Below are 17200 nucleotides of genomic sequence, written 5' to 3'. Positions count from 1 at the left end.
ATAAGGCTAATTACTACTGATTTTTTAAGACTTTATTATCAATCCACTAGTAAATGATAATTGTTTGAATTTTCACAGTTTGTGTGTGAAGACCCTGGTTCAGTTAGTCCTTTCCAGACCAACATTTACCACCAAGGCCTAGTGCCTTAAAGCAACAAATTATGCTTCTGAGGTGACAGATAATAAAACAAATGCTGATCTGTTAACATGCTAATTGCTTTCCACTGCTACAGAATCATCATATTTCAAACCTTAGCATAGTACATAGATATATTCAGACAAAACTCTATTGTGCATCTAAGATCCAGGTCATTATGTTATTAATATTAGATTATTTCTTTGAGCAATTTTACAGAACTGGAATTTATTTTTATTAATATTCACAATAACCCCTTGGAAACCAAGTAGAAAACAAAATTTGCCATAGAAGATATCTGGGATATAGATAATATTAAATAAAGGATAAATTACTACAGCTTAACTTGCAAAGCTGTTCCTCATACAACATGTTTAATTTGGTGCCACATTGAGAGAATGTTTCATCTAGTTAATGTTCATGATACTGTCTCAAAGATCAAGTTTCCTAGAGTGAAAATCCTATGCTTGTAACTCAGAACCTTAAAGCTGAGAGAGGACTTTTTCATTTGCTGGTCCTAGCTGGGAAATGAGGATTAAGAGCAGGAAAATGCTTTTCCACTGATAACTCTATTTGGCTGCCTTGTTTGTGGAAGAACATGGAGATGCCCTTGTTCTGGCTGCAGTTGCCAAACAAAGGAAAAATGATCAAGTACTCTAGGAAACAATTCCAGAGCTCATAATCCAATGGTTTGATCTACAAGGATGCCTCAAACAGAAACCACATGGTTTCGACCTCCATGTTCATGAACACTAAGGTCTCCCTTATCTGTGTCTCCATACCAGACCCCTCTGCTGACTTTCATTCCTTACTTCCAACCGTCTGCTGGGAATTCTCCACTCAGATACCCTTGAGGCACCTTGAAGTGAATGCCCAAATGGAACTCATCACCTCCTCCCCAAGCTGCTTCTCCTTTACTCTAGCTGCTCAGGGCCAACTTCACGGGCGTGTGACCTGTGCATTTGCACAGGCACTGTGTTTAGAAGGGCCCCACACTTGGTATAATGGTATGCTGTTGTGATCTTGAAATTCTTAATAATTTTTTAACAAGGAGCCCCATATTTTCATTTTGCACTGGGCCCCCAAAATTGTGTGGCCAGTCCTGTCACACCTGGAGTGGCATCGCCATTACTCCTGTCACTGAAACCAAACCAATTCTCCCTTCCTTCATTTCCACGCCCAATCACACTCTTTCATGCCCAGGGTTTTGTACCAAGCAAATGATCACCTTGCATGGAAAGCCTTTTTCCCCATCTTCAGAGAGCTAGCTTCCACTTGTCCTTTCATTGTTAATCAAAAGTCATCTCTACAAGAGATACTCCTGATGCCCCAGTCTGCTACAGACTCCTCCTCTTAGTCCTCCCCCTGCATAGACCTGTCCCTATATCTGTCATTTTGTCCTTGTGTCACTATCTTGTCTCTCTTCCTTCAACTGACTGTGAGCCTCTTGATGGATGATTTTTTTTTTTATCTCTCATTCTCAGCTCTGTGTTTGGCATATAGAAGATATTTTTAAAATATTTATCAAATAAGATTCATGTTCTTTCAAAAAACTTTACTAATTCACTTTTGAAAAACATAATTGCTTGATCTATATAAATGTTCTTCCTCTTAACGAGCTTCCTTTTTTTCTAAAGTGATCCACTCATTTCCCTCTTGCACTTTCAGGGAAAGTCACCATAGCAAACAGCTCCAGAGCTTATGTTACACCTTGAATGCATTTTTCACTGTCCTCTGGGGTCACTGTCCCTTGGGGTCACTTCTGCAAGTAAGAATAGCTGGGCCTCCTGTGCCTTTGGGAGCTTCCAGACACTGCTGGCTCATACACAATGATTTGTTTGTGCTGAGAAGTTGCTAGAGTTGCTCTGCAATGGCACCAAGAGTCCAGGATACAGGAAAGCAAGATTGGGAAGTGTGGCCTAGAGGGACAAGAAGTCAATCATTAACTCTGGGCCACCATGTGCTCTCAGGGACCTTCAACATTTCATCAGATTGGCCATCATATGAAATCCTGTTTAAAAAATAATCTCTTGATTTCACCAGCGGGGATGGGGTAGGGGGTTAAAAGGAAACACTCCATCCCCATCATCAGTATCTAATCAGCACTCCAGTCTATCTATGATAGACACAGGATGGATTTCTTTATTGACTCACTCACTCAAACATTCATTGAATATCTACCAAGGGAAATGTGCTGGATGAGGCATTATCAAGGCAGATAAGGGCCAAAAAGTCCTCACATTCAAGGAAATTAAGAATATTATTATGAGACAGATAAATTTCACTAACACCTTACTATTCCAAGTGTGGTCCACAGACCAGCTGCATCAGCATCCCCTGGAAGCTTGTCAGAAATTCCAAATTTCAGGGCCCTTCTCAAGACCTCCTGAATCAGAATCTGCATTTTAACAAGAGCACAGAAGATCCACATGAACATCTGATCATGTTCGAAGGCCGATAAGCACTTACACATCCCTCTCAGAGCTAAAGACCAACTCCTTTTAGTTTGAATCGAGTTCAAACTTTAGTTTGAACAGCAAAACCTGTCCGAATGGCTCCTGATCATAATCCCATTTTTCTCCATCTCTAGACTCCCCATCTGGCTCTCTGATACTTCACAGGAGGAGTAACTTGAATCCCTCTTCACACCAAGTGGGAACTAGAAGCACACTGCTCTCTCTACAGAATGCCTATCACGCACATGTGAATCTCATATTAGATTCTCCATGGGACAAATTCTGATATTTCCATTCCTGTAATGTTTTTAAGTTTTCCCAAAATGTTACTTCCAAAAAGTAGTAATAAGAATTTGTTACTAACAGACCTCATTCAAGTGGTTCACATTTCACACAATTAATGCACTGTTGCTGTACATTTTCCATAATCAAAAGATGAGTCTCAAAGTATGACATGGCTTCATCTAATTATTAGAGTTGAAAAATCTAGATTCAGCTGGAGAGCAAGTACAATTGGGAAATGCTTACTACACCAGAGACTAGCTCTGTCCTTACTCTTAACATTGTGACACACACAAACACACATCCAGGTATACAGTTACTACTAAGAATTCCAAATACACATATACACATTTTCCATGTATATATTGGGTGTTTTTATTTAACTAACACCATTTCAAGTAGCTGTAACTTGCAATCTTGGAGATCCAAGATGCATGAGAGTTCTATTTTGTTTTATCTGTTTGTCGTTTTTTTTAATTTTTCAGGAATTTTAGTAAATTGACCGTCACCAAAACCAGCAATTCTTGAGCTTGTTGTCCTCAAAATTCCTTTACACTATTGAGGATCTATGGAACTTTTATTTGTGTTGCATATATCAATATCTGCTGAGAAGTTTTTTAAATATTCAATTTTTGAGTCAAATAAACATAATAAATTACTGCACATTAACATAAATTACATATTTTTATGAAAAATAACTTTGACTTAAAAATAATAACTAATTTAGTAAGAAAAGTAGCATTGTTTTACATTTTTGCAAATATCTTTTATGTCTGGCTCAAGAGAATACAGCTGGATACTCACATCAGTTTCTTTATTTAATGTATTGCCATATCACCTATCTCACAGCCTCTGGAAAACTCCACTGTACACTTTTGAGAGAACGAGAGCAGAAAGGCAAACATTTCAACAAGGGTGGCATGACAATTCAATGGAGAAAAAACAGTTTTTTCAAGAAATGGCTCTGGGACAACTGGATATCCACATGTAAGACAATAAAGTTGAACCCTTACTTTACACCCTAAAGAAAAATTAACTCAAAGTGGATCCAAGATGGGGAGTGGCTGTGTGATATTGTGACTTATAATAAGAAATACATATTTGGTCTTCCTTCCAGTTTCTGGCACAGAGCTCCTAAAACTCTTGGAATTTCCTAAGAGGTGAGAACAATAAAGGTGTCTTATGTTATGTTAATAAGGTGACTTTGGGAAATCACCTAAAGACGGGAGCTGGTTACCAGGAAAAGCAACCCCTGTGATTAGAGGGTTGGAACTTTCAGTCCCACCCTCCTGACCTTGGGGGGGGAGGAGAGAGGGCGGAGATTGAGTTCAATAACCAGTGGTTAATGATTTAATCAATCATGACTACGTAATGAAGCCTCTGCCAAAACCCAAAAGGATGTGTTTCAAAGAGCTTCCTGGTTGGTGAACACGTGGACATTTAGGGACAGTGGCACCCTCGGAGGGGGCATGGAAACTCTGAGCCCTTTCCCCATACCTTGCCCTATGCAGCTCTTCCATCTGGCTTTTCATGAGTTATATCCTTTTATAACAAACTGGTAATCTAGTAAGTAGAATGTTTCTCTGAATTCTGTGAGGCACTCTAGCAAATTAATTGAACCCATGCAGGAGGTCATGGGAACCTAAGATCTTTAGCCAGTGGGTCAGAAGCCCAGGTAACAACCTGGACTTGAGACTGGCATCTGAACGGGGAAGAGTCTTGTGGGACTGAGCCCTTAACCTGTGGGTTCTCATGCTATTTCCAGGTAGACAGTGTCAGAATTGAGTTGAAGTGTAGGTGTAGCTGGTGTCAGAGAATTGTTGGATGTGTGGGGAAACCCCCTCATACAGTGGAATTGGTACCAGAACCCTCTTAGACTGTTAATGAGCACAGGGTTATTTGGGGGATGATGAAAACATTCTGGAATTAGTGGTGATGGTTGTACAGCCTCATGAATATACAAAAATCCACTAACTGTACACTTTAAAATGGTGAATTTTATGGTATGCCAATTATATATTAATATAATAATGAATCAAAGACCTAAATGTCAGAGCTAAAACTATAAAACTGTTAGAAGTAAACAAAGGCGTAAGACTTCATGACTTTGGATTAGGTAATAGTTTCTTAGCTATGACATCAAAAATACAACCAACAAAAGAATAAATAGACAAATTGGATTTCTTCAAAATTTAAAAATTTTTGACACCATCAAGAAAGTAAAAATACAGCCCACAAAATGGGAAAAAAATTTGCAAATCATTTCTTGTATAAGGGGTTGGTGTCCAGAATATATAAAGAACTCTTACATGACAATAGTAAAAAGACAATCCAATTTCAAAATGGGCAAAAGATCCAAATAGACAGTTCTGCAAAGAAGATATACAAATGGCCAAGAAGCACTTGAAAAGATGTTCAACATCAAGGAAACGTAAGTCAAAACTACAATGAGATACCACTTCACACCCACTAAGACAGTTATAATGAAACAGACAGATGAAGTGACGGCAAGGATGCAGAGAAACTGAAACCCTTATACACTGCTGGTGGGAATGTAAATTGGGCAGCCACTTGGGAACACAGTTTGGCAGTTCTTCAGAAGATTAAACATAGAGTTACCATATGACCTAGGCGTATACCCAAGAGAAATGAAACATGTGTCTATACGGCAACTTTTACAAGAATGTTCACTGCAACATTAGTGGAAACAACCAAAATTGTCATCAACCGATGAAGTGATAACATGTGATATATCCATACAACAAAATTTTTTTCAGCAATAAAAAGGAAAGAAATACCAATATATGCTACAACATGGATAAATTTGAAAATATTATGCTAAGTGAAAGAAGCCAGACACAAAAGTCCACATACTGTATGATTACATTTTTATCAAATGTCTACAATCTATAAAGACAGAAATCTATAGAGACAGAAAGTAGATTAGTAATTATCTAGAGCTGGGAGGTTTAGGGGGAAAAAAGGTATGACTGCTAAAGGGTTTCTTTTGGGGATAATAAAAATGTTCTAAAATTGATTGCGGTGATGATTGCACAGTTCTGTTAATATATTAAAATTATGCACTTTAAGTGGGTGAATTTTATGGTATGTGAACCATATCTCGTGAAAATTAATAAAAGAAATCTTAACTAAACTTGAGTCGGGAAGGCCTGTAGGGGGAGCTCTCACGCCCTATCATACACCATCAATTACACCAACCAGGAAGAGACTGAGGCTTACCATCTTGGACAGGAAGTAAAACTACTTCACTATTGAAGGAAGATTTCTCTCCCCACTGCAACCGCCCAGGTAATGAGAAACGCTGCACCTCAGCCAATGAGAAGGCGTTGCCACATGGAACTGTTACTTTCCCCTAATGAACTTTCCTTTAGAACAGCTCCTCCCTACTCCTCTTTTTCTCTGTAAAAGCAGCTCCCCTTCTTTCTTTTTGCCTGTGGTTTGCCATAGCATGCACTTCCCAAATTGTAATTCTTTTTATTATTCCTAAATAAACTCATTTTGAAATAAAATTATAGAACAAATTTCTTTTAAGTTGACAATCTCAATAAAACTGTTACCTAATAAAGGCAAACAACATCTTTGTATTATTTTGAAAATATTTTGAGCCTCACAGACCCCCTAAAAAGGGACTTCCAGAGGTCCCCAGAACACACTTTGAGAACCACTGACCCAGACAAAGCATTTGGCTAGGATTGGGGGTTATCTTCCTAATATCATTTCCTCTTTCCCCCTCTCTTCCTTCCAAAGAGAGCCTTGATTTTAGGTATTGACTCCTCCCCCATGCAGACCACCATCAGGAGGGAAGTTGGTCCCACCCTGAGTCCTAGGGTCAGGCTCTGGTCACCTTAAGCTAATCGGTACATTCTCTTCCACTGATTGCAGTCACCGGTTCAGGGTTGGGAATGTGGCCTAGGAGGTCTGATCAGAGTGACTGTAGGACTTCTGCTTGGAATGCTCAGTTGGACGTGGTTTCTCTCTTCCTCTGGAGGGGACCCTATGAAAATGTGAGAACTGGAACTACCACAACCATTTTAACACCCGTCCTAGGATAAAGCCATCACAAATGGCAGGACGGTCCTTGAATTAAGTCCTTAACTCAGGACTTCCGGATATATGAGCCAGTAAATGTCCTTAATGTTAAAGTCAGTTTGAATTAGAGTTTGCTAAATGAGTTAAAGCATCCAGCTGATATACTGTCCAACCGATGTGGAGCTAAGAGTACTGCATTTTCCTCACAGTCAATACACTCTACCATTGCTTTGAGGACATCAAGAGATAAGATCTTAGCACACCATTGAAATAACATCACTTGTTTTTCAGAATATATTTAATATAAAGAGCTGGCCCGGGTAATCTAAGGCTAAAAATGTCAGAGCTGGGACACAGTATTTAAAAAACTGTCTCTCCCTTCTATTCCTTTTGTGTCTGATTTTCAGTGGACTCTGAATGACATTCTAGATGAGTTTGATAGAGAAAAGTGTGGGATTGTCCTTCTAGCAGAAAAGGTGTGGCTGTCTGCTGGACCTGGCTTGGATTTCACAGCAGGATAATCACGGGGGCCTGACATTTAGCACACATGTGACCAATTCCTGTTCCAAAAGATAAGAAACTCAGGGAGCAGTAACTACTCCCTTTTTTTTTTTTTTAACTAAATTGATTAGAATAGTATTCTACATTTGGGTGATGTTTTGACAGTCACAACATGCTTTTACACACATCGTCTCAACAATCCAGCGGAGGACCCAGTTGAGGAATTATTGGGCCCATTTTACAGATGAAAGACAGAGTCCCAGTGACTTGCCTGAGGTCTTGCTCAATCAGAAAGTGATGGAGTTTGGGCTTAAAAACATTAGGTTCTAAGTCAAAGTCTTCCTGCTACTTAGGATTACCTCTAACACACCTTCACATAATATTAAGATAACAGTCAATATTTTTTCAGCTCTTACTGTGGGCCAGGGACTAAGCACTTGACATATATTGCACCTTTAATCCTTACAACAAGCCCATAATGTCTGTGCAATTATCATCCCCACTTTACAGATGAAGAAATTGAGACACAAAGAGGTAAAGTGACCTGCCCCAAATCACTTGGCTGGTCAACGGCAGAGCCATGGTTCAAACCCCAGAGAGTACTGCTTCAGAACACAAGCTTGCAGCCACTTTTCCATACTGCCACTGCAACAAGAGTGGAGGTGCCTGCTCTATACGAGATGGCTTGTAGCCGCCCAGAACCTACCCGTTCAGTAAGGACTGAGCTGATATTTAACACATAAACTATGAAGAATTATCCAACAATTTTTCTTGTTCTGGAATTTGATCATACAAAGATTGCCTGAAATAAGCCAGAGTTTATGCAACTTCTTACTAAACTCTCCTGACAGTTTTATTGTAACAATAAGTGTAAGTCAATTTGACCTATTCTGACAGATACTACTGCTTGCTCAGCCAACAGCCATCCCCGCCCCCTACCACAGACACAGACACACACACACACACACACACACTTCTCATTCCCCCCATAATGGCAAGGTCCATCTCCCATTATAGAGAGTGAATAGTGAACACATCAGACACACAGCATCCTAGATACTTCTGCAGCTAGGGCATGGGTAAATGACCCAATCCTGGCCAATAGGATCTGATAAGAAGATTTATGAGGGCCTCTAGAAAAGGTGTTTTTCCATGGTTAAAAGAAATGCATGAGGAAATGCCACATTTTATATGGTGGATGTGGTAGTGCCTACTGACATCTAGAATTACTGCAGCCACCTTATAATCATGACAACTATAGTGACATAGCTGGTGTGCTGAGGATGGCAGAGTGGAAAGGTGGAAAGTGCCTGGGCCCGTGCAGAGCTGCTGGACAACACTGAAGCTGCCCTACCTCTGGACTTCTCCTTAGGTAAGATAATACGTGTCTTTACTATTCAAGCCACTTTAGCTGGGCTGCTGTCTTACTTGCAGCCAAAAGTATCCTAACTCTCAAGTCTCAAGAGGCAGTGCTCCAGAGAAGACAGGGCTCTGGACTTTGAGTCAAATGACTGGGTTCTGGTTCACTTACTTCCTAGGTGAACCAAATTGCTTCATCTCTCTAAACCTCATTTTCCAATTGATAAGATTGGGATAACACTCAGTGACACAGTAACATCAATAAAATGGAGGTAATGCAGGAGAGTTATGAAAATCACATGAGATAATATGTATAAACTACTCTGTCAATAGCAACATTTTACTCAAATGTAATTGGTTCTAGGTAATAAATAAACTACAAAGTTTTTAAACTGAAGCCATCCATCTACCCAATTCCTTTATTTTACAAAAGAAGAAACACTGACTCCAAATGTCAAATGACTCACTCAATGTCACACAACTGGTTGGTAACATAACTAAACCACACATCTTCTGATTCCCAATCTAATGTTGTCATGCTCCCCTCATATTGCTCGGTAATGAGCTAGCCTAAAAGTTGGGCACTCATTCATTCGGAAAGTGTTTACTAAACACATACTACATGCCAGGTACTAATCTAGGTATTGGGGAATCCTTGATGAACAATTACAATAACAAAATGTTGCTAAGCTCATGGATTTAATAGTCTAGAAAGAAAATTAATCTATATCTATAAATATTTACTGAGTGCCTACTATGTGCTAAGACTATGCTAGGATTTCTATTCAAATCCAGATCCAAATTCACAGCCAATTCCAACGATATCAACCATGTGTACCAGGCTTTGCTAAAGAATGAATAATGTGAAAAGTCTACATTTTACTCAATAAAAGTCAGGAATAAAAATAGCAAGTTCATTAGAAGGACTTGTGAATACCATGCTGGCATCTGAAAAAGTGGACAGATGGGAAACATGGCCAGGACTCCACTCTACTTGAAAGAGCAAGACTGAATGAAAGAGGTTAGAGCTAAGCCATGTCCTTCTACAGTCTCCAGACTCAGAGTTGGTTCAATCAGAAAAGCCCAGTGGGGAGCTTCCAGCAACTCCTTCCCTTCCCCAGGGCTCTGTCTGGTGCCCTAGACTCTGCTCTGCTCTCTGTCCATTTGAATTCCTCTTCCACTCTACGTAAACATCCATAGGCAAATGACATGACGGGACAGCATCCTAGACTCTGTGAAAAAAGACAGAGCAAGTGACTTTTGGCATCTCCTACTGGGAATAGCTATCAGGCTGCTGAGACTGGCCATTAGGTTGTTTGATGGGGAGTCTTCTTTGCCAAAATACAACCACAATTATATAATTTGGAAAAATAATATTTAAAAGCTGTTGTTTTTTTTAAAAAAAATCCATAACCCACATTGTGTGCAGTTTATAAAGGGAAGAGGTGTGTGACACTGTGTGACAGTCCATATTCCCCTTTAACTTTCTGATTCCCTGGAATGGAAGAAAAACGCAAGGAAGGAAGGAAAGACAGATGGATTCCCCAGGGCATGGACTGGTGACTCCAAAAGGTTCTTTTTTTAAAAAAATCATTTTGTTCTCACTCTAAATGATTGGAAAGATTTTTGTGACCTTACACCAAGAAGTGCAATCTCAATTCTTGGGTATGGAACACTCTAGGAAGGTACAAGGTCCAAAATTATCAAAACAAAAACCTTTTAATTCATTTAATTGGTTGAATGATAATTTTCATTTAGGGGTAGAAGGGGCAGAAAAAGATGTGCCACAAAATGAAACATTTTATTTTTTGTCAGCAATACCCAAATCAACATTTTGGAACACAGCATTTTAACCTCTTTGGCATCAGTTGGGCCAATACAAACTCCAACTTTCCAAACTGTTATTGGACTGAGACAACTTACTGTTTCCCAGAACACCAGACAATAAATACATGTTCTTTGGGGATGACTTTATCCCTAAAAGGGGAAACAACACAGTGATACCCACTCCAAGTGGGCCAGGATGGGGCAGACAGAGGGCTGAGAGAGCAGAGGAGAACTCCACAGCCCACTGCCTGCTCTTGCCCCTCATTATCGCCATATTCAGGATGGATTAAAGGACTTGTACATGCACTTTAGGACTTAAAGCAAAGGGCACAAACCACTCTCTCTGGATCACTGGACAGTACACAACAAACGTTTGTGTGCAACCCTATGGCAGCAGGAAAACTGCCCATGTTGCTAATCCCTTTTTTTTTTTTTAAAGATTGGCATCTGAGCTAACGTCTGTTGCCAATCTTCTTCTTTTGTTCCTTCTTCTTCTTCTCCCCAAAGCCGCACCCTGACCCCAGTACACAGTTGTATATTCTAGTTGTGAGTACCCCTAGTTATGCTATGTGGGACGCTGCCTCAGCATGGCCTGATGAGTGGTAGCATGTCCCAGCCCAGGATCCAAACCGGTGAAACCCCAGGCCACCTAAGAGGAGCCGTGGAACTTCACTCTGCCACAGGCCGGCCCCCCTTTCATTATTAAATTTAGCTCAGAATGAAATTGAAGATCCTGCAGAAAATTCAGTGGGAGCCTACTTTCCTCGGAGGTCATGGGGCACCAGTTCCTGCCTTGAAACTTGTCTAGCTGTCAACTTATAAATTATAAATTATAAATTATAAATATAAATTATAAATTATAAACTCCTACCACCAAAAAAAAAAAAAGAAAGACCTTTCATTCATTCACTCATTCTCGGTTAACACAACCCAGAGATGGATTCCTGCCACTGGGAGAGGCAGCCCCTATGCTCTTCTCACCAGAATAGGGCAGGGTGCCCTGTATTTAAAAAACAGCTCAATCCTGGAGCTTCAAGCCTTGGAGTAGGTGAGAAGAGGAAATCCCAGAGATAAACGCAAGTAGATTTAAGAGTCAGAAGTTAGCAGTGCTGAGCCCTGACAAGACCTTTCCAGATTGTGCTCGCTGAGTGGGTCATGGCAGCCGGCACACACCATTCTACATATACATGCACCGAAAGTCCACACACGCACACACACGTCCACACAGCTCACACCAGATCTCCTGCAAGCACAAAGGCACTTACTACCCAAGGATGGGGCTGTCAGCAAAACTGCCTTCGCCCAAACAACTCTCCATGCTCCAGCTTGGACAAGAGCGAACGTCCACCAATAGCCCAAGCGGCGCTTCAGGTTCCGTAGGGCTCCCTCCCTGCCTGCCTCTCAGCCCTTTTCCTTTCTCTGAAATAGATTTCACAGGATTCCTTCTGAGGTAGCTCTAGTTCTGCGCAGCGCGCGCGCCATCCCTCAAGGCTGGAGCTCCAAGCTGCCTGGCTTCTCTCACTCTCAGGAAACTTCGTCGCCGCCCCATGCGAAAAAAAGGCCACCGGAACCGGGCGGCAGGGAGCGGGAGCGGGTCCCGGAGCCCAGACGCCTGAGAGAGAAATGAGTGAACTCAGGCTGGTGCATGCCTTCTCCACGTGGAGGAAAGGAGAAAGAAAGAGTGGGCGACATGCAGGTGCCTCTTCAGGCTCTCAGAGCTCCCATTTCCTGGCGGGGTAGGGGACAGCAGGGTTAGAATCCCCCAGTAGACAGCTGCTCCGCGCCCCAAGCCTGGGCGCACCGAGAAGTGCGCGCAGCGTGCACGCGGGAGAAGGGGCCGGGGCGCGGATAACATGCACTTGGCGCCTGCCCGGGACAGTGACCCCATCGCTGGGTAGGGCTCCCAGCCTCAGAGGACGGAGGAAACGAAATCTGGCTTTCTAGCAGGCGCCAGGGTGGGTTCCTCGCCCCTGCCAGCACACGCCCACCCGCAGAGGCCCCCCCCATCCTGCCCTGCGTCCAGCGCGTCCCAGGCTCCATTGCCCCGGGCCGCCCGCACCTGGATGTGACAGGAGATCTCTGAGTCGTCCAGCAGCCGGATGGTGCATTTCATCTCTTGGCTGAGCGATTTGATGCTGGAGCTCCGAAAGTGAATCATTTTCATAGTCCTCCTGCCTCTCGGCACACAGTGGCAGGAGGCGAACATGCACCGCGGCCCGGAGGAGCGAGCCGGAGGCTTGGGGCCGGGGCGGCGCTGGTCGGCGCGGACACACAACCTCGCGCACGCACCGTCCCGGACACCCGGAGCGGCTCAGCCACGGGACAGCAGCGGCGACGGGCGCCTGCGGCCACACATGCTGGGCAGCCGGGGCGCGGCAGGCGGGTCCCTCCCTCGCTCTCCCTCCTCCTCCCTCGCCTCCGCCTCGCCCGCTCCTTTCCCCGCCTCCGCCCGTCGCGCGCGCTCCTGCGCCTCCCTCCGCCTGGGCTCCCTTGCCCAGGACGCCCAGAGCCCGTGACCCCCGGCGGGCGCGCGACTCCCTCACTCCCACGCGTGCGGAGCAGCGGGAGGAGAAGGCGGAGGGACGACTGGCGTTGGTGGCCGAGGCGCCCGGCGTGGCCTGGTCCAGCGTCGCTGCGTCAGGCTGGGCCCGGCCGCCTCCCTCTCCGGCTGCGATCGCTCTGGCTCCTGGTCGCGCTCGTCCCTGCCCGGGCTCCCCCATGCGTCCGACAGCGCCCTGCTCGGCTTGGCCCCAGGGACCTGGCTGAGGGCGGGGGTGGAGGGCGATCCTGGCCTACACTCGCGGGGAGGATTCCACTGCGGGAGAGGATTGCTGGACCAGGGGCGAACCCCGGAGAGGGACACGAGGCCTTGGCAGGGCTACACCAGGAATGTGGCTAATAGCAACAACAACCTCTGGTACTCATAGGGAGTTTTTTTAAGCCTGTATTTTATTTAATATTAACCAGGAATCAGTCTCCTCCTCTAAGAATTTCAGAGCCTCCCTTAAGCAATTTTTCTCGTTTATGTCTCCCAATATCTTCCTGTGATCTTTGGTAGCCCTACGTACCTTAGACCCAGCAAAAGGGTCCCTATCCTGCCCCTCCTCCTTTAGGAACCTTCCTCCTGCTCCCCCTTGCGGAGGAATCCAGATGTGCCCGTCTTGTTTTAGACCAATCTCTGGGTACTAGGGTCTCTGGAATTCCCTGCCCGCAAACATCACCATCGTCCATCTGCAGAACTGTTTTCATCTTGTAAAAGTGAAACTTTATACACATTAAACAGTAACTCCATCTTCCCCTCATTTCCCAGCCCCTGGAAACCACCATTCTTCTTTGTGTTTCTACGATTTTGGCTACTCAATGTGCCTCATATAAGTGAAATGATACAGTATTTTTCTTTTTGTGACTGTCTTATTTGACTTGGCATAAGGTCCTCAAGCTTCATCCATGTTGTTGCGTGTGTCAGAATTTCCTTCCTTTTCAAGGCTGAATAATATTCCATTGTATGTATAGCACATTTTACTTCTCCATTCATATGTTGATGGACACTTGGATTGCTTCCACGTTTTAGCTCTTGTGAATAAAACTGCTGTGAACATGGGTATCCAAATATTTCTTCAAGACCTTGCTTCCAGTTCTCTTGGGTATATATTCAGTAGTGGAATTGCTGGGTCATATGGTAATTTTCTTTTTAATTTTTTGAGGAACCACCATACTGTTTTCCACAGTGAATGGACCATTTAAATTCCCACCAACAGTGAACAGGGGGTTCCAATTTTTCCATATTCTCTCCAAAACTTGTTGTTTTCTGGTTTTTAGTCATCCTAATGGGTGTGAAGTAGCATCTCATTGTACTTTTGATTTGTATTTCCCTAATGATTAGTGATATTGAGCATCTCTTCATAGCTTGTTGGCCATTCATATATCTTCTTTGCAGATATGTCTACTCAAGTCCTTTGCTCATTTTTGAATTGGGTTGTTTGTTTTCGTGTTGTTAAGTTTAGTAGTTCTCTCTATATTCTGAATATTAATCCCTTATCAGATATATGATTTGCAAATTTTTTCTCACATTCTGTGGGATGCCTTTTTACTCTGTTGATAGCACCTTTTTTCAATAGTGTCTTTGATGTAAAAATTTTTAAATTTTCATGAAGTCTAATTTGCCTACTTTGTCCTTTGTTACCTGTGGTTTTGGTGTCATATCCAAGAAATCATTGCCAAATCAATGTCATAAACTTTTGTTTTCTTCTAACAGTTTTATTGTTTTAGGTCTTACATTTAGGTCCTTGATCCATTTTGAGTTAATTTTTGTATAGAGTGTTACGTAATGATCCAACTTCATTCTTTGCATATGGATATCCAGTTTTCCCAGCATCATTTGTTGAAAAGACTGTCCTTTTCCCATTGGATGGTCTTGGCACTCTTGTCAAAAATCACTTGACCACATATCTGAGAGTTTATTTCTGGGATCTCCATTCTATTCTATTGGTCTTTATGTCTATCTTTATGCCAGTACCACACTGTTTTGATTAGTGTAGCTTTGCAGTAGGTTTTGAAATTAGGAAGTGTGGGTCCTCAAGTTTTGTTCTTTTTCAAGATTGCTTTGGCTATTCAGGGTACCTTAAGATTCTATATGAAGTTTAGGATGGGTTTTTCTATTTCTGAAAAAACTATCATTGGGATTCTGATAGGAACTGTATTGAATCTATAAATCACTTTGGGTCATATTGATGGCTTAATGATATTAATTCTTCCAATCCACAAACATGGGAGTTGTTTCCATTTATTTATGTCTTTAATTTATTTCAGCATGTTTTGTTCTTTTCATTGTACAAGTCCTTTGCCTCCTTAAGTTATTCCTAAGTATTTTCTTCTTTCCATGCTTTGGTAAATGGAATTGTCTTTGTAATTTCCATGTCAGATTGTTCACTGTTTGTGTATAGAAATGCAACTGATTTTGGCATGTTGACTTTGTATCCTGCTATTTTGCTGAATTCATTTATTATTTCTAACAGGATTTTTTGTGGAATCTTTAGAGTGTCCAATATATAAAATCATATTATCTGCAAAAAGAGATAAATTTACATCTTTCTTTCCAATTTAAACACCTTTATTTCTTTTCCTTGCCTAACTTCTCTGGCTAGAACTTCCAGTACTAAGTTGAATAGAAATGGCAAGAGTGGGCATCTTTGCCTTGTCCCTGCTCCTAGTGGAAAAGCTTTCAATATTTCAACATTGATTATGATGTTCACTGTGGGTTTTTCATATATGGCTTTTATTATGCTGGGGTAATTTCCTTCTATTCCTAGTTGGTTGAGTGTATTTCTCATGAAAGGATGTTGAACTTTGTCACACACACTTTTTGCATCCATTGAGATGATCATGTGGTTTTTTCTTTCATTTTGTTAACATAGTGATTTACATTGATCAATCCTTGAACCATCCTTGCATTCCAGGAGTAAATCTGACTTGGTCATAGTGTATATTCTTTTTAACATGCTGTTGAGTTCAGTTTGCTAACATTTTGTTAAGATTTTTGCTTTAATGTTCATAAGGGATATTGATCTGTAATTGTCTTTTCATGTAGTGTTTTTGTCTAATTTTGGTATCAGGATAATACTGGCCTTATAGAGTGAGTTAAGAAGTGTTCCCTCCCCTTCAGTCTTTTGGAAATTTTCAAAAGGATTGGTATTAGTTTTTCTTTAAATGTTTGGTAGAATTCAGCAGTGAAGCCATCAAACCCAGGGCTCTTTTTTAGGAGATTTTTGATAACTGATTCAATAGCCTTACTATTTATAGGTCTATCAGATTTTCTATTTCTTTGTAATTTAGCCTTGGTAGTTATATTTTGATTTTCATTCATCTCGAAGTATTTTCTAATTCCCCTTGTGATTTCTTCTTGATCCACTAGTTGTTTAAGACTGTTGTTTAATTTCCACAATTTTGTGAATTGTTTAGGTTCCTTTCTCATTTTCTTTTGTGCATATTCTATAGCTGTTTCCTTTGTTGTGTCCATGGTGATTACATTTAACATCCTAAAGTTATAAGACTTTAATGTGAATTTATACTAGCTTATCTTCAATAGTGTACAAAAACTCTGCTCCTTTTCAGCTCTGTTCCCAGCACTTTTAGTTGTTGATGTCACAAAATTATATCATTATGTATTGTGTGCTCCAAACCATAAACTAATAATATTTTCCAATGAATTAGTCTCTTAAATTATGTAGAAACCAAAATTTGTAGTTACAAACTAAAATTGTAGTAATACTGGCTTTTAGATGAATGATTGTTTTCTTTTAATGTATTAGTCCCTTAAAGCATGTGGAAGGGAAAAGTAGAGCTATAAACCATGGTTACAATAATGCCAGCTTTGTAGTGGTCCATGTATTTACCTTTATTGAGATCTTTATTTCCTCATACAGCTTTGAGTTACCCTGCAGGACTCCCGTAAGCATTTCTTGCAGGGCAGGTCTAGTGGTAATGAAATCCTTCACTTTTTGTTGATTTGGTAATGTCTTAATTTCTCCCACTTTTGAAGCAAAGTTTTCCCACATATAGAATTCTTAGTTGATTTTTTTTTTCTTTTATC

At 41.5% G+C, this 17200-nt stretch overlaps 1 protein-coding gene across 21 annotated transcripts in view; it reads right to left on the bottom strand.

The window, feature by feature from the left end:
• The window catches only part of FRMD3 (FERM domain containing 3), a 382586-nt gene that overhangs the window by 272579 nt on the left and 92807 nt on the right, over positions 1 to 17200 (bottom strand). The window contains exon 1 of one of the 21 annotated variants that reach the window (XM_014830160.3): positions 12671 to 13287. The exons of 15 other annotated variants lie outside the window; for them this stretch is intronic. In XM_014830160.3, coding sequence (XP_014685646.1) covers positions 12671 to 12817 — 147 coding nt within the window. In that variant the 5' untranslated portion in view covers positions 12818 to 13287. Of the gene's footprint in view, positions 1 to 11876; positions 12138 to 12670; positions 13288 to 17200 lie in introns of those variants that run through there. 5 more of the 21 variants (XM_014830161.3, XM_070495933.1, XM_070495937.1 and 2 more) reach the window with 5 other exon arrangements.

This window comes from Equus asinus, chromosome 23, assembly GCF_041296235.1.
Source record: "Equus asinus isolate D_3611 breed Donkey chromosome 23, EquAss-T2T_v2, whole genome shotgun sequence".
NCBI lineage: Eukaryota > Metazoa > Chordata > Mammalia > Perissodactyla > Equidae > Equus > Equus asinus.
The sequence above is the reverse complement of the archived record's forward strand: the minus strand, read 5'-3'. Positions and strand labels throughout refer to the sequence as shown.